Below are 26,872 nucleotides of genomic sequence, written 5' to 3'. Positions count from 1 at the left end.
TGACCTAGGAGGGGGCGAGGGTCAAAATTGGGCAGACCCTTCTCAGGGAGGAGGTGGTACTGACAGAGACAGGCAGGAAAAAAGCAGTATTCCACCTCGTTCTGTGGAGTGCCTTTTGTATGCTGGACGCTGAGGCATCTGTTCACTCCCCATCGCTTACCCCACACTTCCAAAAAAAAAAAATACAACTCAGAAATCACACAGATGGCTAACTAAGGACTTTATTTCAAACAAAAATTAAAAATAAAAAATTGAGAGTTGTTTCCCTGGATGTGGGGAAGGGATCAGGGCAAGGAATTCCCCTGGCTAGGCCAATACCCTCAGACTGGAGGGGCCGTGATAATTCCCTTCCTAGCCCCTGGGATGGGGAACCTTAGCAAGTGCAGGACCCTATGCGAGAGCCCACCCACCGAGGGGATCTCGGGCTAGGGGTCAGTCCCTGGGAGGGGACGGAGTCGGGCAGCAGCATGGCCAAAGGCCAACCACAGGGTCAAGTCCTAAGTACCAAGAACCTACTCTTGCCCCCTTCCTGGGACCCAGAACAGATTAAGAGGATGGCCTGTGGAAAGAATCTCTCGGACCCTGGCGAGAAGAAAGGCCTCAGTGTCCCTCACATTTGTCACCTCTATTCTCTGGAGTCTGTCAGGCGGTAATACTGACACAGCCTGGGGAGGGGGTGGAGGGAGGGCGGCGGGGACCCTGTGGCTGGCTCTCCCACCCCCTGGCAAGCTCTACGGTTACCACATGATCCTTCGTATTTCTTGCCTTCCACTTCCCTTGGGTGGATGGTTGGGTGGCGGGGCTTCCTGGTTCAGGGTTTCTCCAAGGGCCTTCCCAGGGAGGACCCCGAGTGCCCTGCTGCTCCAGGGCCGGGGTGGGCACGTCACATGATGCCGTTCGTGAGGTACTGGAAGCCGTCGTAGAGCTTGGTGGTGATAGACCGCATGCTGCCGTCCACCATCTGCTCTACCAGCAGCTGGAGCTGCTCCTCAGTCATGCTCATGTGGAACCTTTCCTTGAGGTTGCGGATGGTGCTAGAGCCATGGAAGCAAGGAAGCTGAGAACCTGGGGACAGCAGTGACAGAAGAGGGTCATGGAGGGAAAGGTGGGAGGGGCAGCGGTGGTAGCCACAGGCAGTACAGAGCCAGGCTACCCGAAGTGCCCCTTCCCTCCCACCTCAGGGATCCCTGGCAGTGTGGATGCGGGTCTGCTGGAGCAGATAAGGGAGAACTGGCGGGAGGCCCTGTCTTGAGCCCATCTTCATCCCACACTCCTAAGCCCCTCTAGGTGAGGGCAGAGGGCACAGGAGGGAAGAGCCAACACCACATCTCCCCCAGTAAGGGTGGAGGGAGCAGTTGCAGGACCCAGAGGGAAGAGATTCTAGGGAATGGGCCCTGAGCCGGGCACTTATCTGGTTGCAGGCCTCTGCCTATGCTATGTCTGACACTCACAGATGACCTGGGCCACCGTCATCACGGGGCCAGACGGGGATGCTCCTGAGCAACGGCGACAACCTGTGGGGTGGGGGCAGGGATGGGGAGGAGACTGGCAGCTCAGACTGGGTGGGCACCACAGCCTTGAGGGAAACTGGGGCAAGGGCCCAGAGGAGCCAGGGGAGGAGACTGGACAAAAGACTCTGAGGCGAGGCCATGAGGAAATAGCAGTGAGAACAGATAAAGGTGAGAGACAGGAATATTCCTCAGCTCAGAGCAGAAGGGGTGAGTATGGGGCAGGGAAGGGCAATCAGAGGTCAAAGGCCAGAGGGGAGGCAGGTGGTGACTGAAAACAGCTGAGCTGGTGAAGAGCCAAGTGATGGATGGAGACAGAAGCTGAGAGCTGGACGACGGCTGGGGAGATGGGAAGGGACCAAGAGCCTGGAAACCAGACTGTTCTCTCGGAGTGCACCAAGGAGGTAGTTTCTGCTGCCTCCTCCCTCCCCCGCCCAGGACTGGCTGTCAGGAGGAATGTTTCGGGGGAGAGACAGGGCACTGGACCAGAATTGGAAACCCTTTAGGAACCTCTGCCCCCAGTCTTGAGGTGGAATCAACCTTCTGGAAGTTCCGTGCCCCAGGGCCCCAATGTAAGTAGGAATTCTGAGGCACGACGGGGTCCTGGCTTCTCCCCAGCCCCACCTTGCTGCATGATCTCCACGATCTGCACCACCTTATCCATGTGCTTCCGAGCAGCAATCAGCCCCTGCAGCATCAGCATCTTGTAGTAGTTGAACATGTCCCCATCCAGGCCACCCATCACCTGGGAGGAGAGGAGAGGTGTGTGTGCAAGGGGGCTTAGCTAGCACTTCCTCCTTCGGGCAAACTCGCCAAACTCAGTTACTTCCCCACCTCTTATCAGGCAGGAAGCCTCCCAGGACATCCAGCCTCACTATTACGGCTATTTCTGTTCTGTTCATCCCCAGTTTAGAGGAAGCCCATCAGCTCCCCCTCCCACGACAGGGAAAGAACACAAGTGAGGCACTTCTCTTCCCTGACTTACATCCACAAACTCTGTGGTCAGCTTAAAGGCTGACGTCTCAAAGCCCAGGTTTCGGGGCGAGCTGGACAGGATGAAGCCGAAGTCGATGTGGATGATGTGGCCTTCTGCGTCCAGCAGGATGTTCCCGTTGTGTCTGCGGAGGGGCAGAGCAGAGGAGCAGGCAGTAGCTTCAGACTGCAACACACTGGCCACGTGACACCATGCAGGGAAGTCCCCTGTCACGTTTCCTGCTGCCTCTAACTCTGGGTCCAACCTCCTAGGACCCAAAGCTATCAGTGGGAAGAAAGGAAATCAGAAAAGTAAACTGCTGACAAAGGCTGTGGGGTCAGATCTGCTATCGTTAACAACTTGATAAAATAGCTTAAGATTATCTTGATTTTCCAATAATTGGGCTTCTAAGCACCCAAACCTGGAAGCAAGGAGAGGCCTCTGTGCTCCAGCCAGCTGTCAGAGGCCAAGTGCTGGGCTCAGTGGGAGGCCTCCAGTCAGAACCTAATCGCCTGTGTTTTATTTGTAATTCCTATCAGCCCACTGCAGGGCAGAAACCCCACCGGAAGGGAGTAGTGATCCCAGGCTGAGTGGAGTTTAAATGTAAAATAGTGTGGGGTCTTTGAGGAGAAAGTCTTAACTATATGGTAAAACCACTTCTGTAAAAAATCTCAGGGGGCAACTCCTACAGGCTAGCTAGCTTCCTACAGGAAGAAAAGATAAATCCCAGGTCTTTGTGATTCCCACATGAATGGCCAGCAGGAGGAGGAACAATTAACATGCTAAGCATGTGAGGCCCGGCCCATTCAGCATAATGGGCTTCCTCAGTGTCAACAGAGGCTCTGTTAGGCCTCAAAGCTCCAGGTCTGAGGGCCACCTTCTCTGGGGCTGGTCTGACTGGCCAAGGCGGGGGGTGGGGGGAGTGTGGAGGCACAGAGGGAGAACCCAGTCTCACCTGAGTCCTTCCCACTCTGGGAAAGCATGACAAATTTAGCTACACACAATCTTGAAAGCCAGGAAGTTCTAGGAGATGTCCTACTCCAGCCTTTCATTTTACAGGTGAGGAAACAGGCCCAGGGAGGAGAAGTGACTTCCTCGCCCAAGGTCCCAAGCTAGTAAGGGGCAGTTTCTGTCTTTCCTCAACCGCTCAGCTGCAGAGCTCCCCAGCATTCATGCTGAAGCAGTTAAAGACATCTTCAGCCTGTTTCCCAGTCTGGAGCCCATGCACTGCAGCCACATCTCTCCAGTGGAGGATTCCACTGGTGGCTTGACGACATCTATTCATTTTTGAGTTACTATGAAAGGTTTATTGCTGCCTGTCCCCTCTCCCCCTTTTAAAGGATGGACACTAATCTTCCAGATATATTAGTTTCCTAGCAAAAAGCCCAGAGGCCTGACCAGCACCTGCTTCCCTGCCACCAATTACTCCATCCAGGGGCTCAGGTTCTAGGCTCTCTGGGCTCTGGGTTCAAAATCCTGACTCTTCAGGGACAGTCTAAAGCCTGCAGCCAAATTCCATGTGAGTAATGACACTTCTCTTCAGTTCTCAAGTGCAAAGCCTCTGCTGGCGTCATCTGCAAGGCTGAAAGGGCGGAAGGAGTGCAGGTTCTGAGAGCTCCCCGACCCTTGTTTCCCTTGTGAGGAAACACCTGTCTGACAGTGTTTTCATCTGGTTTTCAGTCTAGGAATGTCAGGCCATACCAGGCACTTAATACGTGCTGTACTTCTGATAAGCGGCCCTGCAGCTAATCTTACTGGGCTGCCTTGTCACTGGGAGCCCTGGAAGCACAAGCCACTGAATCACTGCCTGCCCAGGACAGCTGCCCTGTGCCCCGGGAGGGGCACGACACATAGGGGCGCTCCGGGCACTGACCCGGAGTCACTGTCTGGAGACAGTCTTGAAACACAGGGCCTCAGGGATGTAATTATCTTTGTATGATACGTTGTCCACAATACGAAAAGCTGAGCTTCATAAAGATCACGTTATATAAGGAGAAATGACAGCTCTGGGCAAAACAACAGATGTTTAAGAGTTTTGGAAACCATGCTGGAACAGAGAGTTCAGGGCGGGGAGTTTCAGCTTTGTGTCTACTGCATCACTTATACCTTCTCCTTTCTGCTCTCAGTCACTATCGCCACCCCCAGGCTGGGCCTCACTACCTCTTGCTTCATTGCTAAAGGCCTACTTACACCCCAACTCACCACAGGGCCACAGGGCGCGTTCACTGGACAGAGACTGGATCATGTCATTCCCTCCACTGCAGAATAAAGCTCCTCAGCCTCAGAGCGAAGCCCTCCTAACCCAGCCTCAACTTACCTGACGTCAGTGCTGCTACCGTGCCCTGCAGTGTGGCCCGAGCTGTAATCACTTCCACTTCTTCCCTCTGCCTGGAGCATCCTTCCCCCACAGCTTTCTCTGTGTCCTCCAAGACCCTGCTTGCTCAAACCCTTGCTCCTCTCACAAATCCTTCATTCCTTTGCCCCTTACCCCAGTACTTGTCAGTTTGCCTCCCTGGCTTAATGGCACACGAATACGTCTGTCTCTGCTCAAAATGTTGCCTGTTTCATCTATGCATCCTGGCAATGGAAGGTGGTGATGAGTATATGAAAACTACACTTGAAGGGACATAGGAAACCCTGGAGAAAAGGTGAGGATGACGGACAGGAATTCACCTACCTGTCCTTGACTTGCAGCAGGTAGCAGACCAAGCAGTAGCCAGCACAACTTTGCACAAAATTGCGCTGGGCACTGAGGAATGCCTCAGTGGTGTAACTGCCATGCTCCTGCAGGAAGTAATCGAGCAAGGAGAGCTGTGACTGTTTCTTCACCTGGTGGATGGACACAGCATTGACCACTGGCTCAATCATGCCACTGTCGGCCGAAATCACGAGAATCTTGTATGGCTTGATCCACAGGGGCACTCGCTCCTGTTCCCAAATGGACTGTGAGGAGACACAGAGGCATTGGGACTATCACCTCTCTCCACTCTCGGGGAGGAGGCCAGAATCCCCTCTGTCCCCAGCCCTGGACAGTTCCCATCCTTGGTGGCCTTGGAGTCTAGGCCATCGAATAAGTAAAAGCCCCTGGTTCCACTGAGGACCAGGGAGTTTTGAAAGGAAGTCCAGGGTCTGACAATACACAGGGAAGCATGTGGGAAAAGGCGTCTTACAGGTAGAAGTCCAAAAAAAGGGAAGAACAGGAAACCTCACTGTCACCTCCCAAGCAGGGTGAGTGGGAGCTCAAAGTTCAAAGAACAGGGAAAAAGACCAAAAAAGATTTAGGTCCAGAGGAAGCTTCTCCAGAAAATGAAAATATTTATATAAAGAACTTATTAAACAGGTGAAGTTGCTTGTAGTCAGCCAACCCAGGAGCTCAGGGATCTGCATCTCAGCACACTGCAACCTACTTGCCACAAATCGGTTGGGAGATTTAATCTAAAGGGCAAATCTAGCACTCCAAAAGTTCAGTGATGAGAGCAGGTGGTGGTCAAAAGGGCCACAAGAGGTCGCTGTGGAGCCGCTCCTGTGGCTGTACTGCCCTGGGAGGAGCCCAGCTTAGGCTCAGTTCAATGTAAATCCAGTTTAGGCCTGGACAGGAAGCTGGTCCCCAGCAGAGCTCCCTGCAGAACCACCTGTGTGATCACCCCAGGGGAGCTGCAGGTTGTCTGAGTTCCCCTTCCCTCTCCCTACTCTTACCTGCAGTTGCTTCAGCACCTGGAAGGCCAGCAGCTCCTGCCGAAGGTCATCCCCACACTTGACAATGACGGACAGGAGCCGCCAATTGGGGAGATGGCCATAGGGGGAGCCCTCTCTGATGCGCCTGTGAAGAAGCAAAAGGTGTCAAAGGGTGAAGCCAGGTTGAGGACAGAGACATGGCTTCTACCAAAAGTCCAATTAAACTCCCCCCAGGGCAAGGACTCAGACCACCTGGGAGCCAGACGGACCCCGGGGGGAGGCCGACAGGCAGCACAGGGGGCGCACTAGCCGCCGCCGCCCCGCCCAGCTCACCGCACTTTCTCCTGCCAGGGCTCTTTGAGAGCAACCGCAGAAGGGTCTTCTGGATCTCGTCGGAAGGCTGTGGGGGTGTGGGCCAGCTGCTCCGAAAGCCGCCGTCTAGCAGGAAGAAACTATATCATTTGCTTGGAGGAGTTACCCCAGAGCCTCAGTCCCTGTCTATGCCGGCATTTCCTGCACTGTTTCCTTGATTCTGGGCACACAGAGATAGAGACCTGGGCTGAGAGACTCATGGAAGGAAACACAACCACTGATTCCTTTTTGCCAACCTGGTGGTTTGTAATCATGTTAAATGCAGATTACCAGGCCCCCCACTCCTCTACCAAGATTCTGCATTCAGAACAGGTGTGGCTCCAGCATCCACATTTCCAGCAAGATCCTCTCCCTCCCCTTGATTCTAACATGTGTGGTCCTAGAAGCCACTCTGGAAAGGCTGCTCTACTTCCATCCTCTGGTGCCTTCATTCCTTTTGGAGTGCTTTTAAAATTTAATTTCTTTCTGTAGTAGCCCAGTAATTACGCAACCCACACTTCACTGCCTCAAGTTTGGTGGCCTCAGGACAAGGACAGAGTAAGGAGAGAGAAGAGGGGAAGATACAGGCTGACAGAGAGGAAGGGGACAAAGATAGGCAGGGCCTAAGAGGGGGATGAAAAATGAGGGGCAGTGTAGTCTGGCCATACCGGATGTCACCTGCTGCAATGAACACGGGCTCCTTGCTCTCCTGGCTGGTGATACTGTCCACAGAGAACTGAGAGATGTTGTCACAGCTGTTGGTGTGCACTTCAGGGAGCTGGGGAGAGCAGGGGACCGCAGGTCAGAAGCGCTGAGCACAGGTGTTGCTTCCTTCACCGCCGCCCCTTCAGATCACCCTGCGTGCTTGCCATCTCCACGCCAGAATCAGCCCTCTCTTCCAAACTCTGCTCCAGAAAAGTCTCCCTGGTTATGCACCATCCTGCCACCTGGACCCCAAACTAGGCTCCCAAATAGACCCTCTAGCAGTGTTTTTCAGTGTGTGAACCACTCGCATACCTGGAATGCTGCTAAAACACAGATTCCCAAACCCCACCATTGGTCTGAATTAGAATTACTGGGAGTGGGATCTGAAAGTCTGAATTTTTAACAAGTTCTCCAGAAGACTCGCAGTGCACTCAAGTTTGCAAACCACTGCCATGACCATCACAGAAAGCTGAACTTCTAGCCTTACACTGAGAGCTCCCTGGGGCTAGGTTCCTCTGAGCAAATATTTCTTCACCCTAAGCCATTCAATCTTATCTGTTCGTCTGTCTCTAACTATAAAATGTCCTACCAGACCCCAACATCTGTATCAAGTCCCTTCTGTTCTCCTTCTTTTGTACCAGGGCATTTCTCCTTAACCCCACTCACCACTTTTTGCACACTGCCTTGTGTATCTTGTAGGTATTTTCCTAAATGTCTGCCTCCAGTCTCCCCAGCTGGACCATAAGCTCAAGTACAGAGATTCTGCCTTTTTGCAAAGTGACATCTGGCTGTGTGGTCACAGCTCTATGTAAGATCCTGCTCTGGATCCCTCCAACCCCAGAACAAAATCCAAGTTTCTTTCCGCAGCTTACAGGACCCTTCTCACCATCTGGCCTGTGCTGGCCTCTTCAGCCTCACTCTTCATCAGTTCTCATCTCACACCCACACATCACAGCCACGCAAAATTTCTTTCCATTTTTAAAACAGGCCAAGCTATCTCAGGTCTTCCAGTCTTTGCACGTGCTCTTCCCTCTGCCTGGAATACTCTGTCCAGCTAACTCCTACCATCTTCAGGCCTCAGCTGAGATGCTACTTCCTTCGGAAAATCTTTTGTGTATGTCCAGCCCCAAGTCTGGAGTGAGCGCTACCCCTGCCCTCAGATGTTCCCGTAACACCCTGCCTTCAGCACAAGCTGGGCCATGCCACACTCCGGCTCCCTGCTCTCCTGTGAGGCCATAAGCTCCTTGCAGGCTCACTAGCACACAGCTCTCCGGGCTGGCACAAAGAAGGCCCTCCATAAATACTCCTTGAATGAATGGATATATGACTTATTATTCTCTGCCTTCCTAAGATAACTTTATACAGAAGGTGTTCAATAAATATTTGGATTAAATTTCTTACACTCCACTACGAAGTGCCTCCTTACATTTAGCCTAAATTCCTTCTCCAGGAAAATGAGTTCCACCTGAATCTACTCCAGCCCAGAGCTGTTCTGAGCTTTCCCCTCTCATACCCATCACAACCTACCGCACCCATCAGGGCACTCGCCTCAGCCTGTCTTGTCTCAAATACACTGGAAGCTCCCGGAGAACAGGTGCCGGGCCCCAGGATTCCCGCCCGGAGCCCCCTCACCTCCACCTGCAGCTCGCCTATGTCGTCCACCGACCAGGCCTCGTCGTCATTGTCATAGTTGGGCACCGTGCTGAAGCTGCCCGCCCGCTGCTCGTGGGTGATGCCGCATTCGGGCAGGTTCTCCACAGACCGGGTGCTCCGAATTCGGTTCTCAGGGATCCGGGCAGGGACATTGGTGGTGTCGAAATTTTCACATTCAAGGACTTCCACGTAGATCAGGTAGGGAGCCTGGGGGGAAGTGAGAAAGGTATTTGCACTGTTCCCCACATTGTAACTCTGTTAACACAGTTCTTCCTGCTGCCCACTCCTGCTCCAGGCCTCATCCATCAGCCCCTGAAACCAGGAACGCCACACTGAGGGCAGGGACTCATTCTGTGAACACCCACATAAAGAACTTGGATGAGTATGCAGGTCTTTACAGCATTCCAGCTAAGTTTCAAAGTGTACAGATGATGCACTTGGGGAAACCCATTCCCAACTATCAGTTAGCACCCATCAGAGAGGCCTGAAAGCCTCTGTGGGCTTGTCCTAAAAACCGACAAAAAGACTGGGAAAAAGTTGGGCACTGTTCTAAGCAGCATTCTAATCTTTAATACATCTTCTGAAAAAAAAATCTGAACCATCAGCACTCATTTCAACCAGCAGACTAATTTAGCTAATTCTCTCCGATGTGAAGTGGGCACCCTTCTCTCTTTCTTCCTGCTCACTATGATCACAAATGGTCTCAGAAACAAAGATTTCTCTACCCTCACTGTTGCTGTACCTGGAAAGCCTAAGCTATAGAAGGGCTGGAAGAGAGTCACCAAAAGGCCCGTCAGGAGGGCGGCTCTCTCCCGAGACACAGCAAAAGGCAAGCCGAAAAGATCAGGCCTCTTTGGTCCAGAAAAACAAAGTCCAACAAGGGGAGCAAGAGGGCCCTCAGAATCACAATGGCGCTGAGGTAAAGTCAAGGGTTGACACGTGCACGTGAGCTACGGAGCGAGTCTAGGGTGCTGGAGGGGCTTCCCTGGGCAGATACACAAACCTGCACAACCACGGGAGTAGTCCGATGAGGGATATGGTCTGGGCCAGGGCCCACCTACCTTGTCCTTAGAGTTGAGGACAACAGCCTGGGTGTGGGGCACGCGGACCACGTGGTGGTCAAAGCCGGCGGTGGGCAGCCAGACTCGGGCAGGGAGCTTATGGTTGAGCAGGGAGAGCTCTGAGATCAGCCGCTGTGTCTTCTGCTCCTTGGTGGGGAGCGTGGCCAGCCGCTTGCCAATCGCCATCAGGGACTTGATGAATTCTCGCTCAGGAGCCAGTCTGACGGGCTACAGAGGGTTGGGGTGAAGTAAAACATGGTGAAGAAACCATAGGAAAAAGTGGCCACCCACGCAGTCACCCTGGCCGTGCAGACCAGGGGTCCCAGTGTCTCGGGAACTCCAGGGAAGGAGCTACCTTCTGGCCCTTTTAGGAGACCCCACCCACCCCTGTCAACCGGAACTGGGGACAGGTGGAAGAGCCAGCATATTCCTGCTCCAGAGGCTGTTTCTTGAGGGGAAGAGGGGTGTGAATCCAGGTCACTGGAAGGCACCCCCCTCCTCATGGTCTTGGGTTCCTGAGGACCTGGCTCAACGCTTCAAGACAAGTGTGGGAACGACAGCCAGCGAGGCTAGCCGGGGCCCCAGAGAAGAGCTGCTCACACCTGACGTGCTTCACCCACCTCGAGAACAAGGTGGTCCCTCTCCCCATCTGGCTCCTTGGGCTGGGTCTCCACCGAGGGGCTGTGCCAGGGCCCACAAGGCTAGGGAGGGGAGCTGTGAGGATTTCCCCTTTCAAAGGAGGACTCATTCCATTCAAGAGACTTTTATTGCTTTTCATGGCACCCCCCAACCGCCCGCGATCTCTCACCAGGGGCCAGTGCGCATGCAGGGGATGAGGAGATGAGCAGACTTTGCGTTAATGAGGAACAATCAACGAGGAAAGAAAAAGCAGATGGAGGGAGGGAGGTGTGGGCAGGTGGGTGGAGAAAACCACAGGTCTTTTCAGCCCTTGATGATGGCCCTGAAGGCCTGTCTCTCTCAGTGATTCCTCGTGGGGCCTCTTCGCCTTCCTCTCAGGGATTAGTCTCCCCACATTAGCTCCCTCCTGTGAGCATGGCTCCTCACGCCCAGCACTTCAGTCATCCCCAGCAAGGGCAAAGTCAGGCTGGGGAGTGAGGGGGGCGGTGGGGAAAAGATGGGCTCAGCCAGACATGAAGAAGGGCTCTTTCCCAGCCTCGGCTCTTCTACTGTAAGGGGCACTTTACCAAGAGAGCCACCCAGCTCTGGTCCCATCTCTCCTCAGCTCGGTAAGAGCAGTATCTCCTCCTCTTACAGAAACAGTATTCCACTCACCAGGCTTTCCTCTCCCTCTCTGTGTGCTGTGTCTTGCTTAGTTTCCTGAGTGAGAATTTCTACCCTCATTCCCTCACACTGCAAAAAAGAGCTTCTCTTGAAAGCTGGGCAGTACCAAGCCCACTTCTGCATATGCACAGAGCCAGGGTTCAAAGGAACAGCTCATCTCTCAGCCTCTATCCAACAGTGGGGGCTGGCTCAGGGCCCCATACAGTAATGAAATAGGGTGTCTGAATCCGTCAGGAATGGTCTGGGAGGCAGAGATGAAAAGAGAGAAAGACAGGAAGGTGATAGAACTAGGTCTCCATGGTCCCTGGAAATGTCCCAGGGACTTAACAGAAAAAGAGAAAGACAGGAGGAGTAAATCTGGAGACTCATTCCTTCGTTCATTCTGATCCCCTAATCCATCCACTCAGGTGGCAAATGGTCACTGTCCCAAGGACCCTCCACCCCAACCAAGTCATAGTGACCTCAGATTAGAAAGATCAGAATTCCTTCCCATCCTCAATTCAGCATTTGGGTCAGGGGCCCCTAAGTCATGTCAGCACGTTGGAAATGTGACCCCAGGCCTCGAGAGGGAGGCATTGCCACATGGGAGGAGACAGGAATCATGCCTGAAAGGGGAGCAGCACAGAACAGAGAAAACTGATTGGGTAGACAAATTAAAAATAAAATGTTAAAAAATCATCCAAACTCCCAGAGGGTCCAGCATTTCCTCTCACGTCTCTGCCCAGCAACAAGGTCCGAGACCCTGTGGGACCAGAGGGTCAGGGGTTAGTCCAGAGGGAATAAGAACGTAGAACAAGGAACATCCTGGGCAGCGAGCTGGGAAAGGGAAGAACTCAGACCTGGAAGAAATGTGGTTGAAGTTAACAAGAAAGCCGGCTGCGGGGAGGTAAAACTTTTCTGCAGGCCAAATCCTGTTTGCTTTTGGAGTCAGTTCACCCAGCACAGGGCCTGGCATTTAGAAGACACTGAATAAGTATTTGATGGTCTGATGGCGGAAGCCATGGGGAAAAGGTTCTGGGTGGGAGAAACAGGATCCTGGGGGTTTCTGCCAAGCAGTTCTTGGCTCCAACCCAGGGGTAAATTCTACCGCTCTCCCAGCTGTTTGCTCTAGAGACCCAGGGGCTGGGGGCTGAGGTGCACTGCATCCCAGCTGTCTCTGGGAGAAGGATCAACTGAGCCTGACTCAGCCTGGGCTCACAGCACTAGCAACAAAGGGCAGGGGGCGCCTCCCAGTCTGGGCGGCCTGGGAGGGAGGGGCTGATCTCCCAGAAAGAAAAGGCACCTTTTAACTCCTGCCTTGGCCTGAGGACTCAGAAGACCTGGGGACGGAGAGGAAATGCGGCCATGGGGGGAGCCTGCCACCCAGCCCCAGCCTGGCCCCACTTACGGAACTGAATGAATTATCAATACTCTCGGTGCTGGAGGAGAGCTCCTGGGAAAGGGCCAGAGGGCAAGGGGAGAAGGAGGGGGCAGGGAGGGAGGGGAGAGAGACAAAGGCAAAGAATTTAGCTCCAACTTGGATCATACCTGCTTCTCTCGTGTAGCTCTACCTTTCTGCTTTGATGAAAGAATGTCAACCCAGAAATGCCACTTGCCCAGATTCCTAACACTTGTGGGAGATGCTGGAAGGGCAGCTCAGACCTTGAGGTCAGAAGGGCTGAAGCGACAGCATCCTCTGCTTGTCACTTTCTTCCCATCTATTCTTGCCTACACAAGTCTTTCCAGGACAAAATCCTAAAGCTGGGTCCCTTAGGGAGGTAATTCTGCACGGCCAAGCTTTCCCTGATTTCTCTTTACCCACTCACAAGCCCTCAACCAACCCCTTCTCCATGGAGACCACCACTGAGGGACTGAGTTCAACAAGCCACACGGCCCGCACACGGGAAACCCCAGGCTCCTGCATATCCTTGGAGACGTCAAGGAGGAAGTAGAAGAGCTGGACTTTAGCGCCAGGTACATCTCCTCTCTAATCAGCCTCATTATCACCCTGGGATACCTAATCTCAACCTTAAATCCTGTCACAAAGGAGACCACCCAAGAGCATGAAACCCCTGGGCTGGATGCTGCTGGGAGTCAAGGATGAGTAACTCTTATTTACCAAATCTCTGTGGCTTCCTATGAGGCTGTTTTGCATGACACTCAAAAAATTACAATTTTTTGGAAATAAGTTGGGGAGCTAGGTCCCAGCTGAGTCCATGTGAGAAAGCTGAGTAGCTGAGCAGCATCAGCCTAGCCCAGGGGATTTAGCCAGACCTCACCCTGTTCCCACGAGCATCTGTGAGCAGAACTGAGGAAAGAGCTGGCAGTCAAACTCAGTCAGCAGCTCTCCTGCAGCTCATGCACAGGCCCATCCTGGGTTCTGTCCACCAAGGTCTCCCAGGGCAGGGAGAAAGGGCAATCGTGTGCACAAACGTGCAGGAAGGGAGGGGCCTGGACTTAGAGACAAAGTCCTGGGAGCGCCCAGGGCAGGAGGCCAGTGGTCACCAAGCTACTCTGCAATTAGCATCTCAAGCATGTACATAATCCAGTTCCACAGTGTAAGTTCTAGTCTAGCTGGAGTTCCTATAGTCAGGTCTTTTCTTGAAAAATCTGGGGAGAAGGGGCACTTTGAGGAAGAAGCCAGGCCGAACACTCTCCCAAAGTAGCAACTCTTCTGCTTTGGGTAGGAGTGGGACGGAGAACTGAGGCAGTGAGGATGCCAGAGTAAATGACAACGTAGTGCTTCACTTTTTACTCACGAGCTGGCTGGGGAGGGAACAGCAGGCAGGATGGGATATTGGTTCCATGAGCCAATTCTCCAGCTGATTCTCCCACAGACAGGCTGGTCCTGTCTGAGTCATTAACAGCCTTGGGGGAAGGGAGGTATATCATGACCCGCCCCTCTCTCCTACTCTGTAGGCTTGAGTCACTCAAACTGAGTCAGCTCCAAGGAGAAAAACTTGAGGCCAAGACGCTGACATCACACCGTATCAGGCTGGAAGGCCCACTGGGGCTGCCAGTGTGATATGCAGCAGCTTTCTCTGTACAGAGGTTGCAGTCCTGAAAAGACAAAGCTGATCTACAGGTGTCATTATGTGGGGCAGGATGTAAGATGGGAATGGTACCTAAATCATTCTCTGCATCCCTAGCCTATGCCAAAATATTTACCATTTGGTTACAAATGGAAGGAAAACTGCCCGAGCAGAGCTCCCTGACTAAGCTGAGAGAAACGGCTCGGAAGGGGTAGGCTTGGAGGGGTGGGGAGTGATGGGAGATGGGAGAAGTCAGTGCTAGAGCCCTTTGATTGTAGGGGGCAGTGGAAAGGATTCCTAATTAAAAGAAAACAGAACCCTCCGTGAGACCTGGGCAGAGAACTCTGTGGGGAGAGTCCAGGCAGGAAGAGACTGGACAAGCACCTGGCCTCCTCTTTGAGGCCTCACTTCACCCTCCAGAGCTTCTATCCTGGTGGTTGGAGCCTAGGATTAAACTCAGAGCCCACGGGGAAGCACTGTGTCTCTCCTTAGGGTCTCTGCTCAGACCTTAGGTAATTACGTGCTTTGTTTCAGTAAGTTGTATGCTTCCTCCTTACATGAGGGAAACGACATTTCAAAAGAGTCATGAATTCCACCAAAAAACTGTTGGAACTAAAAAATTCAATGAAGTTTCAGGATACAAAATCAAGAGTCACCAACTAAACAGTTCCCCAGAACTCTGGGCTCTCCATATTACCTTGTAAGTTCCTGGGGGAAGGACGGCGTTTTAGCCTACACTCTCCCCTGCCTCCAGCACAGGGCTTCTGCACACTATACAAGCTCGAGATCCATCTGCTGAGAGAATGGCCGTTGCACGACAGGGGAGGAGGAGGAGCAGAAGAAAACCAACTCCCTTGGCATTTGGGAGACAAAGGTCTTGAGAGATATATCCTCAAAGTCCCAAAGGGGTTTGGAAAGTCGCCTGTGCTGAAAACTCCAATACTGAGACTCCTGGGGCCCCGCTCACTCTCGCGCTTCCTAGGGAGCCACAGTGGATTCAAGCGTCCCTTTCTGCCAGCATCAGATAACCTAGAAGGACCTGGGGATGTAGTATCTCCTTCCTTTCCTGGATCTACTGACCCAAGATAAAGGAGCCAGGTTGGGAAGAATGGCACCTAGAGAAGCCACCCTAGAGGATTTAAGTACTCACAGAATACCTGTGTCTTATCGTCACCCCAAACCCCATGCTGGGCAGGAGTTAGAGGCAAGGAAGAGGGACCAAGGACCAAAAAGGGTAAGAAAAGCCCAGGACCTCAGCTTTTCTTGTCCTAATGTGAGAACTACAAAAGTCTGCAGAGAAAAGCCAAGAGGCACCTGACAAGAGGCACCACGAACTTCACTTCCAGCTGCTTCACTTCACACTCCCACTGCCACAGGCTCGACCTCCAGACCCTCCACAACCTTAGTCCCATCAGCTCTGGGTGATTCTTCTTGCTCTGCAAGGACCTCCCTTCATGACCCTGGGCTGCCCTGCCAATCTCAACCAGAAATGAAAATGATACATTCTGGTTCTGAGAACAGCTGGGCTCTGCCTGTGCATGGATGTGGAAACCCTGACAGCTAAGGCCAAGGCTGCTCTTCCCCACACGGACTCTGACAGCTGAGGACCTGGGGAAGATCTGAGGCCTTGTCTGATACGCACTGGCTGAGAGACCCTGGGCAAATCATCTAACCTCTCTAAGCCTGCTTCCTTAATGGTTAAATAATAACTGTCTCTTAGGGTTGTTGTAAGGATTAAATGGGAAGTACTTGACATGTGCCTGGCACATAATAAGTGCTCAATAAATGTTAGATCCTTTAGCTTCACTATTATCATAATAAAATACTGAATTTCTGGAGACTAGGCTCTGTAGTCTCCCTCCCTCCTGCCTCTCCCCTTCCCTAGTCACTCTGACCTCTCTAGCTGAAAGAAGCCCCATTGTATCAAAAATGTGGGTGGGTGATGTGCCCCACAGAGGAATTGCCTGCACCACGGCTATATGCATTTTCCAACAAGTGCAAATTCCTCTTTCTTTTCTCCCCTTTTTCCTAGGCTAGGCTGGCAGCCAGGATGGGAGCCAGGCTGGCGGTGAGTCAGGCATGGGGCGGAGACTGGGCACCATTGTCTGGCTTGGACATCAGGTCACTGGTAGTCAGTTGTCCACTGGGCAACTTTCCCTGCTACCTGTCCAGATGTGGAATGAAAGGTGGGTATAACCTACTGGTGTGCTTATCGCATCCATGCTCTGTACCTTAAATTGGATCCCGCAAATGCTGCTCTCTCTTCTTGGGCTTCAGGTCCTTGACTAGACACTGGGTTTGCCGAAGATTTACTCTGTCTTCCCCCTTCCCTTTGTGCTTCTCCCAAATGACATGGGAATGATACCAGCAAGACATCCCTTCCCCCAGGGAAAGGCAGGCAGGAGGGCATCCTGCAGATGCCTCAGTGACAGGGAATGAACCTTACCCCCATGTCAGCAAAGAACATGATCTTCAGGGAGTGGGAGGAGGGATTATGAGGAGGAATGGCCAGGAGAATGAAGCCAAGATTCTATTTAACATCTCCCCACCCCCAGCACACCCAAAATTCACACACAGAGTCCCTTATCCTTCCCCATGGTTGCTGCTCTGAGAGGTTCTGGTAGGTATCCCAGGTTTCAAGTCAGGGTGGGGAGGGTCTCTGCCAGTTCTCGGTAAGCAAGCAGTTAATGGAATGGCAGAGCAGTGAATAAAAACACAGAGGAGGAGTCAGGAGTATCAGCCCTGCCATTAGCCATATGACCTGAGGCAAGTCACTTGATCTCTCCTGGGTCTCCGAGTTCTTCCTTTGTAAAATGAGGCAGCTGGAATACATGAATTCTAAGGGCTTTTTCCATTCTAAACATTCCACTATCGGCGAAATGAAACAGAGGGAAGGAGAGAAAAGGACAGAGTAACCCTGTACCAGACATCCTGTCCCCATGCCCCCTTCCTTGCCCCTCCGGCCCCCCGGAAATTTTACCTCGTCCTCATTCTCCACTTTCGGGTTGCTGGCTGTTCGTTTCAGGTTGCTGCTGAGACTGATGCTGGCGGTGGCATCGGACTTCGAGCGCTGATGAGTCCTTTTAGAGGGAGACAGCCCTGTGTCGGGGGCTGGGCTCAAGGAGGGCAGCTCCCTCTTCCGGTGAGCCGGCTTCAGCTCATCTGAGAGGATCAGCTTCCGTAGCTTGGTCCCACGGGAGTGTCGCTGAGTGGAAATGTGCATGTCTGAAGAGTAGGCCCCGAGCAACAGGGCACACTGGAGGGAAAAGTTAATGCTCTGGCGGCAGCGGTGCACTATGTAGGGCTTGATGGCATCGCCTACGTCCTCATCCATGTGGATGTACATGTTAAGCAGCTGAGGCAGATAGAAGTCCACGTCCTCATTACGAAAGCAGAAGAGCCTGTTGCCGATGTAGGCTTGCACTCCAGGCTCCTTGGAGTTATACAGGTACGAAATGGCCATGGAGATGTCAAATAGTTTTGACTCAAACAGCCTCAGCAGCCAAGACTGTTTGGCTGAGTTGTTCTGCCGCCGCCTTCTTGCTCCCTTGGTTGTGCCCGAGGTCACTGTGGCCCCCATCTCATCTTCCTCTTCTCTTATCTGGGCAGGTGGATCATCCAGGCAGCGGATCTCACTGTCCACACCATCCCCATTGACCAACTCCAACGGGGCGCCTCTGCTAGAGACGGCCACGCCTCCATGCAAAAGCTTGACTTTCTCCAGCACCTCCTGGCAGGCCTTCTGGGCCACCTCTGGGTCAATCACCGACAGTTCCCCGACCCCCTCCGTGATGACGCTTAGCAAGGAGCCCCCATTATTCCCCGGTGGGCCAGAAGTGGGCTCAGAAGTTGGCTTCAGGGGGGCAGGTTCCACTACTGTGTCTCCCATGGCCACAGCCAGCCTTCGAGCTTCCAAGCTATGGGGGGGGAAGAAGGGAGCAAGGAAAAGAAAGGGAGACATACACACGCCGGTTAGTGGTGCCATCCTCAGGTCTTCCCTTCTCCACGGAACTTTTCCTGGCACCTCCTCTCTGTGTGTCCTCCTGGGCTCCTTCAAAGGCAGATGACAAGCCATCTCCTCCCAGGAAGCTTTCCCTGACTACCTAGACTTCTGATCGATACTTTACTCTTCATCTCTTCTGCACTTAGCTTCTTAGCTTAGTCTCTGTTCTTAACACTTTTTGCAAAATGTTGCTTTATGTGTTACGTTTATATAGGTTTACAAGTTCTTCAGGTAGGTCGGGAAGCAAGTCTGGTGTTAATTCCCTTGTCCCTAACTCTTCGAATGCTTTTCTATCTTCATGCTCTTCCCATAACTCCCTTTAAATGCCTGCCAATAACCGTTTTTTCTCTTTAAACTGTATTTCCTTACTCATATAACATTCCACACACAGTCCTGAGCATTCCACCTTTATTTAGTATTAAAATCTTGATGTATTTTTCTAGTTAGAGATACTTTCTTACCTTGCCTTTTAGACTCAAAGTTCCCAAGAAATAAGAGCCAGCAAATACCGTGCCAGTCTTCACTGAGAAAACAGCTCTAAAGCCATCATCATCAACCCTGCTGAAGCGTGCCATCTCTCTGCTCGTCTGACTCCATAACATCACTCTCTCTTTCTCCAGTGCTGTGGCAGCTAAAGGACAGTGGGAAGGCTCCTGAACTTCGAGTCAAATAGGCTGGGATTCAAAATCCTGGCCCTGCCATTATGAGATGTGTAAACTTATGCAAACCATGTATCTTCTGAGTTTCAGTTTCCTCTACTGCAAAATGGGGGAAACATACCTACTTCCCATTGTTGCTGTGCAGAATAAATACCTTTGCGTGTGCAAGAGGATCTAGCACAGTCCCTGGCATACGGTACTCAGCAAATTCTCGCTGAATCCTAATCACCTGAAAGGCCAGTAGCAGCTTGTGTACCTGTGTGTGCGCACGCACGTACTGTTTATAAGGGAAGGGAATTCCAGTTACACTTGTACTTGAGAATTTTCCGTAACATTTATGACAGCCTTGTCCTAATCCCAACACTACCTTCCCAATTCTCATACACACACTCCAAGAACTGGAGAGTTGGGAGAAGGCGAAAAAGAAATAAGGCTGGAACTCACACGTCTCGAATGCCCAAAGAACAGGGAGGAACAGGAATCACATAACCAAGAACCCCTCCCTGAAGGAACTCTCAGGAGTAAAATCAGTGACAACACTGCTGGCAAAAGCTACTGCCTTCCTCGAACGATTCTTCAGAGCCCCAACAAACCCAGATCAGGAGAATCAGCGCGGAACAGGAGGAAACTTCAAAGCAAGAACGGGGTGAGGCATGCTGGTAACGTGAGCTCAGCCTAGCTCGAGTCCGGCTGCAGTCAGCAGTGGGCTGAGGCCTCTGTACAAAAATGCAAATAGAGTGAGTCTAAGACACACTCAAGAGTGTGAGCAACAGGAAGGCAGAAGCTATTGTGGAGCTGGAATGCAGGTAATTTCCAATAGTGACATCACCCCTAACACTAGTGACCCTGGGAAGGTGGAAGATGGCTCGAGACACAGATCCTCCAGTCACTCTGGAAGCCCCGTTTCCACTCTTCCAGTGCCTCTTCTTGCACCTCGGAAATGTTAAGAGTCAAGGTTACCTTGATCTGCCTAATCGTCTACAGTCCGGCTCCTGCCAGCAGTCACCTCTGAAGTTTTGCAGGAAGACAGATGGGGGACTCTTCTGTTCTCAGAGACCACCAAAAAAAGCTGCTTCAGTTTGCCTTTCTCCCGACTGTCAAGAGAGAAGTTCACCCCCAAATTAAATTTCGCTGACGCCCTTTGAACTTGGTATCCGTAAAAAGGTGGCAACTCTTTCACTGGGCTCTCTCCCAAATTAGGCAGTGCCATCTGAGCAGCAGGACCAGCATGGCTGCCTGTGTGGATCTGTCTCTACTTGCAGTATGCGTTGCACAGGAATAAGAAGGAAGAAGCTTTATTTACTCCCTGCCACACCACTATGGGACACTCTGCACCAGAGGGTCACCCAAATTCCCATGGGACCACTACCTTTTGGGTCTGTTCAGAAACTCACACAACAGCCTTAAATGTCTTATACAACCAATTCTTTTTCCCTCAATTTCTCTATGCTTGGGACATTTTTCTTTTCCTCTACTCCAGAGACTTTCAAGTCATGAAAAGCTGCTAAAAGTCCACTTTTTTAAAACTTCCAAGGGAAATGAAGTTCAGACATTGTCCCACACAGCGTCTCAGATTTCACTAGGAAATGCAGAAGATTTGCAAAGGGTCACCAATGGGATTATTACCAGCATCAGGAAGAGCATGAAGGAGACCACCATTTCTTTTATCTCAGGCCTCAGTTAGGAATCCCGCATCACAGTATTTAGGGGCCCTCCCCACTGAACAGAGCAGATGCCCCATCTCACAGCCTTTACTCCCCAGAAACAGACGATGACAAGAGGTGGAAGAAAACCAAACTCCTCTCCTGAATAGGCAGCCACTAGAAACTACCAAACTGGAGCTGGGCCTCCCTCCTGGCCTTTCTGACCCTTAGGAAGTGCCTGCATCTGAAGCAAGTCATGGAGAGAAGGAGGTGTTGAAGGAAATGTAGGTTGTTTTGGTAATTTAAACAACAAGAAATGGATTCTCCAAAGCCTAAACCCAGGTATGGTCCTCAGCATCGATTCATTCACTTTCAAATGTGAAGAAAATACAGCTCTGATAAATAACCATTCTCAAGAGAGCAAAAGGACTAGAAGGTGAAAAAGGAAGAAACAGGTTCTGTATTTACCACTCTTCCTCTAATTAGTCAGAGAATAAGAAAAACATGAGAGAAGAAAATCCAAACATTTAATATCAAATGACTCTGCGGCTCTCAAAGACATCCAGACAACTGAGGCTCCACATTTCGCACTGGGAGCCTAAACTGACCTTCTAGGGAGACGGGGAGGGAACGGAAGAGGCCTCCTCTGCCCCAGCCTAGCAGCTGGCTTCTAGGGAAGGGGAGTGTGAGTGGGGGCGTGATGACAACCGGCCGGGCTTCACAGCTTATATGTGGACAATGCAGGGAATCCTCATCTGAGCATCAGAGGGCTGATCAGGGCAAAACAGAAGAGCAGCAGTGGTAGAGGCCAGAGAGGGTGTACATGCAAGTGTTCTGTGTGACTGAGCACTTAAGTAAACGTCTGCAGAAGATTCCTGGGTGGGGGGGGGGAACGCTATTACTTACCCTGGCCTCCCCCTTCTCAACACCTCAAAAGAGTCTAGATGAGCAACCCTCCACTGGCCTCCACTAAAGAACTTACTAGATTGGTCTCTGCTCAGACAGGACGGTAAAGAGCCCCAAAATGATTCCTTCACCTAGTTAATCACTATCCCCTTCTTGAAATATTTTCCCATAAACTAGATAAATATGGATTGGTTCAGACCAATTCTCTCTTTTTTTTTATGTTCCTGTATTTTCATAGAATGGCCCTTAAGAGATCATCTAATTTAGTGCTCTGCCTCCAAACAGATAGGTGAACTCAATCTTCCACCTCCTTTTAAAGGATCCTGCTGAGATGGATCACGTGAATTGGGAGAAAGAGCAGTGGAGCCAGTGTCTTTATCCTGCAAGGTGGGTAGCTAACCGAGGCTGTTAAAAGTTAATGGAAAGAAAAGAAAGTTCCAACGTTAGAGTCACACAGACTTCTATAAAAACAACATAACTATATAAGTAAGAGGTACAAATCTTCTAAAGTTCAATTCTCTTTTGTAACAATTAATAAATCAGGAAATAGAGGCACCATAACCTTCAGAGACAAAAACTAAAATAACTAAGAGGTTAACTCTAAGGGAATAGGAGCCAGGATGAAGGGAAAGGGACTGTTGGTTGTCCTCGTAAACTCTTAAGTACCACTGGATTTGCTGCCAAACGCATATATGCCTTTGATAATAATTTTTAAAAAGAACTTGCTCTTCAAAAAAAGACTCCTAATCATGCTCAGCCTTCTGTTCCGCCGTTGAGAATTCCCTCCTCACGGCTCCAGTCTAACTTAAACTCTTCTGTAACGAGGTCTTAGCTCGTCTTTCCCCCTTAACCTCAGTGGTAAAGGTGGAACCTGAGTACCACCTTTTCCTTACAGAAACAGAGCCCAGCAGTCAAACAGGCTCAAGCCCCATCAGGAATCAGGTAAATGCTTATCCAAGGCCCAAGGCAGAGTGGCATCAGGGCAGAGGACATTCTCAAGCTTCCAGGAGGAGGGCAGGGAGGGCAGTGGTCTCAGGGTAAAGTCAATATTGAATCAGGCTGAGAGCTCTGTTCAGGGCTATAGAGCTGGTATAAGCAGATTCCAGCCAGACAGCCCAAGCCAGCTCTGGGAGCCCCTGCTGAAACAGACAGATGGCAAAGAAAGCAATCTGTATGCTCACCTCTCTCTGAACTGTTTCTTCCTGCTGCAAGCCCCAGATGCACTTGAATTAGGCCCTCTCTTGTCTTATGCCAGCTGCTGAAAGGCCCCTCTCAAACTTCTTCCCCAAACCGAAGAATCTCAATCTGCTGCTTTGAGTAGTGTCTAGCAAACATGCTCTCATGCAGTGTGGACCCAGCTCTGAGAAGGAAGCAGGGAAACTAGGGGAAATATGAATTCTCTGTGGGGTTGCCTCCAAGGAGTGAACCTGCTCCTACAAAGAGGAATTATGAGACTGGACACTAGCCAACAAGGAGGGAGACAAAGGGAGAGGTGGGCTGAGGTAGCATGATTATTTTCAAACAGGCCTAGAATAGGAAGATGAACGGAACTTCACGTGCCCTCTTCGCTATCACAGGCCAAGAGACACGGCATACGAGAGAGCAGCTAGTTTCCTAAGTCCCAGCTCACTCCAAGTTTTCTTTTCCAACCAATTTCCTCAAAGGGCCTTCCCACAAACATACTTTCCACCTACAGAAGCTGGAGTTATGGCCCAAGTACAAGGGGAACAACAAAGCGGGTCAGCAACTTACAGCAGTGGGGAAAAAAAGCCAGGCAGAAGAAAGAAGCAGGCCCCGGAGCCTGTCTTTCAAACGGATTTAGTCCCACGGTTGTACAGTAGGAAGGCCCACCAGAGACACCAGAAGGAAGAATTCTCAGAACAACTAAATCACTACTAATAAATGCCTTGTGTCTGAGGAACCCAGAATGTTTTGTTTTGTCCAGTTTTTTTCCCAACCCACATCCTGCTATTAGCCTATTACTGTACTGGTGCCTATACAGTGGGCCATCTTCCCCACAAAAAGGTCACTGTAAAGGTCAAGTGAGTATGTCATACGCTGAACCCAAAAATCCTGATTCTGAATGTACAAGCTCTTTCCATTGTCTCCTGTTCCTTTCTCAGTTACTCCCGGCCCCTAAACCAACCCCACTCCAGGCCTAAGCTCTTATGGAATCAACCAACCATTTTAGTAAAGCCACAGACAGTAAACTGATTCCTCCTGGATCTGGATAGGGGTGAGAAGACAGACATTCTATTCTGTGATCCGTTTAAGACAAGCCTAAAATAAAACAATCCAAAACTAAATTTCTCACAACCTCATTCAGTTTCCATGCAGGCCTGTTCATCCCTCCAACAAAGTGTAATCTGATAGGGACTTCTTCAAACTTGCTCCATCCTTCAGAAACACCCTTGTTGTCCAGAGAAAAGCCCGAGACATCTGAGGCTCCCCCTCCTCCCAACACACTTTCTTCATAGTTCAAGGTTTAGTGATCCTGAAATAAGTGGTATGTAAAAGTAAAGAGTGTGACAGAGAACACAGAAAGATCACAGGGAAAAAAGGACCAAGTGTCACAAGGATCAGCAAAATCCTTGAAACTCGAGGGAGGTGTCAGAGTTGGAAATCCTGAATGGGAAGGGGTACTGTCAGATGTTTTTTCTGCTATAGGAACAAACTTCCAGAGGTTGGGAGGTTGAGGAAGGGGAGAGAGAAGCTAAAGAAAGTTACAGGAATCATAAAGCACTCCAGAGAAGGGCAAGGATTAAGGTCAAAGTAGAATGTAAATGGTGCTTTGCAAACGATGGTGAGAGCCTGAGATCCCTTAAGGAGAAGGGAATAGACAATTCTTGGAAGCCAGAAGCTGGGTGGGTGGCAGTGAGGTAATGGAACCAGAAGCAGCAGAGGAAGAGAGAGCTACAATCTTTCAGCTCAGGGAAACGGGAACACAGTGCTGGGGCTGCACAGAGACATTGGATGAAAGGGGCAAAATAGGAAAAGGGATAAAGGCGGAGGCCATGGGAAAGATTCGGGGCTGGAGCACAGAAGACGAGGAACAAGGATGGACAGTATAAAAGGCGTCGTGATGTGGAAAGGGTCGACGACTTAAGAGAAAATAATTCGGGACAGAGGCAACAAGGATAAGAGTGAGGGAGGGGGGAATCCCCAAGGCAGAGGGAGGAGCTAAACAGAAGAGGAAGCCAAAAAGCAGAGGAGGACCCCAGGCCTGGGAAGAAAGGGTGGAGAAGGAATCTGGGGTGCAGCTGCCACCGGGAGGGCAGTTTTGTAGTCGAACCCAGGTGTGGGGGCGGGGGGGAGGCTGTGCGGGACAGGGTGAGAGAGGGACCCCTCCACACACAGGCCAAGGCGGACTCATGGGGTAGGAGTCGTTTACCTCTGGGGGACCCCAGCGGAGGGGGTGCGGGCGGTCGGGGTCGGGCTGCCGACTCCGCCGCCTCAGCAGCAGCGGCCGCTCCCGGGTTCCATTGGCCGCCTGCGCTTCCCTGACAGCGGCCGCGGCGGCTGCACCAGGCCCCGGCTGCGGGGCTGCCCTCGGCGCCGCCTGAGGGGCCTTCGCGCTGCCTCACGTTCGACCGGGCCACACAACCTCTTCTTCCTCCTTCGCACAACCAAGACCGAGAAAAAAAAAAGCCCAAGCAGGTCTCGATTCTTCTTCTGAGTCCAAGCCCTTCTTCTTGGACTATGCTTTCTTGCTCCTCTGACGCTCAGGACCCTACCGATCCCATAGTAATCCAAGGAGTCAAGTGAGCTGCCTGAGACATGCCTGTTCAGAAATAGAGAGGGGGCGGGGAAGAGATATTTGGAAGCTGGGGAGGGAGGAGAGGACGAAGGGAGGAGCTTACGGTTGGGAGGAGGGGCCAATCTTTAGGAGGTGGACCTAAGAGGCCGCGTTTGCTAAACTAAGGAAGCCGAAAGGAAAGTAAAATTTGCTGGATTAGGGGCCGGGGCTCCTGGCCTAGAGCAAGTAGCGGCAGGGGGCAGGCGGGCGTGGGTGCCTTGTTAGAGGAGTACAGACTTGCCGCGTACTAACCACAAGTACAGGGGTATGCAAATTATATGTAAATGAGCCCTTTGAGTTAGCCCCCGAGTTACGGTAATTGCAACCAGCGGCTTTCCCCCTCCTCTATTCCACACGACTCCCTTAGTAAATCAGGTCGTGGGATGGACGCTGGGGGCCCAGCTGGGCAGCAGAAAGAGAAAGCGCAGGTGGGGAAGATAATCATCTTCTTAGTCATCTTTAAGGACGATGTCCAGATTACGCCCCTTCTTGCTGGAGGAATGGCGCGGTCCAACCGCGTCAATCTTTCGCGGTTAGCGGCGCGACTCAAGGCCTCGGTTCTGCCTCCCAAGTCACCCACCTGCTTTTCTGGGCAGCCCTTGACCTCTAGACTCCGGACCTCGATCCCCCAGGAAGGGGCTGGACAGAGCCAGTTGGAAGAGGTGAGTGAAATGACAAAAGCTTGGAGGGCATAACCCCTCCTTCCAAACAAAACAAAACCGTTAAAAAAAACTAAATAAATAAAGACACGCCCCGCAAATGGACCTCTGGTGTTGGTTTTGTGTATTTGTCAGTTAGCATTATTGATTGGCGGCCCTCTCTGTCAGAACCTCTGTCCGAACCCTCATAGGGCCTAACAATATTCTACACTGAGGCTAGTTATTTGAGCACAGATCTTGGATGCCACCTTCCCTGCCACTTAAAGGCTGTTTGCCTTGGAATGACTGATTTAACCTCTTTGAACCGCCATTTCTATGTCTGCAAAGTGGATCCTGGAATATTAGAACTTCACACAGTTTTGTGAGGATTAAAAGAGAGTACAGATTACTACTACACATGGTACTATATTACTATGATAGGGACAATAATACAGGATAGATGATAAAAGAAACACTGCTTCAGTGTTTGGGAGGCAGAATAAAGAATAATAGCTTGAAAATACCTATGTAAAACATGCGGTTTATACAAAAGTAGAACAAACGGGGTACCTAATTGCTGAAGGAACATCTGGTTAATACAGAAGGCCACTCAGTATATGATGGATGAATGAATGGAAGGGTTCTCAAAAATACTGTGAGCCAGGTCATAGAAGAGACACTGGAAATGATCCAGCTGAACAAAGAAGAAGAGAGAGCATTCTGAAGAGAAAATTTGCTCAAATCATGAGAGGGCAAGCTGATAAGCTAGGTTAAAACAGGAGTACAGTAATGAAAGAGGAGCCAGAAAGAGGCCGAGAGTGCCAAAGATAGCTTAAATTTGTCACCACTAGTCTGGAGTGGGGAATCACCAGTCCACCTGTCAGGCCCAGCAGCTCTTGGCCAGCTCCCAGTCAGCTGTCTGGCAAGTATGGAGAGGTGATGACCCTGCTTTAGCCTGGAGTTTATAATGTCACACATCCATCCCCTC

At 51.3% G+C, this 26,872-nt stretch overlaps 1 protein-coding gene across 4 annotated transcripts; it reads right to left on the bottom strand.

Moving 5' to 3' along the window:
- Positions 1-203: 203 nt before the first annotated feature.
- On the bottom strand, positions 204-25,259 carry PI4KB (phosphatidylinositol 4-kinase beta). Of its 4 annotated transcripts, XM_072946578.1 has the most exons (13): positions 24,842-25,259; positions 17,220-18,156; positions 12,616-12,660; positions 9,927-10,154; positions 8,845-9,072; positions 7,176-7,285; positions 6,490-6,594; positions 6,178-6,301; positions 5,159-5,424; positions 2,494-2,626; positions 2,133-2,253; positions 1,452-1,514; positions 204-1,065 (listed from the first exon to the last, which is right to left on the bottom strand). In XM_072946578.1, the coding sequence occupies exons 2-13, from the start codon at positions 18,126-18,128 to the stop codon at positions 884-886; spliced, it is 2,514 nt and encodes an 837-aa protein (XP_072802679.1). In that variant the 5' UTR covers positions 18,129-18,156; positions 24,842-25,259; the 3' UTR covers positions 204-883. The 4 variants fall into 4 exon arrangements, with proteins under 4 accessions (XP_072802679.1, XP_072802681.1, XP_072802682.1 ...); XM_072946580.1 differs by lacking the exon at positions 12,616-12,660 and having other exon boundaries at positions 24,842-25,243; XM_072946581.1 differs by lacking the exon at positions 1,452-1,514 and having other exon boundaries at positions 24,842-25,242.
- Positions 25,260-26,872: the final 1,613 nt, after the last annotated feature.

Source organism: Vicugna pacos, chromosome 21 (assembly GCF_048564905.1).
Source record: "Vicugna pacos chromosome 21, VicPac4, whole genome shotgun sequence".
NCBI lineage: Eukaryota > Metazoa > Chordata > Mammalia > Artiodactyla > Camelidae > Vicugna > Vicugna pacos.
The sequence above is the reverse complement of the archived record's forward strand: the minus strand, read 5'-3'. Positions and strand labels throughout refer to the sequence as shown.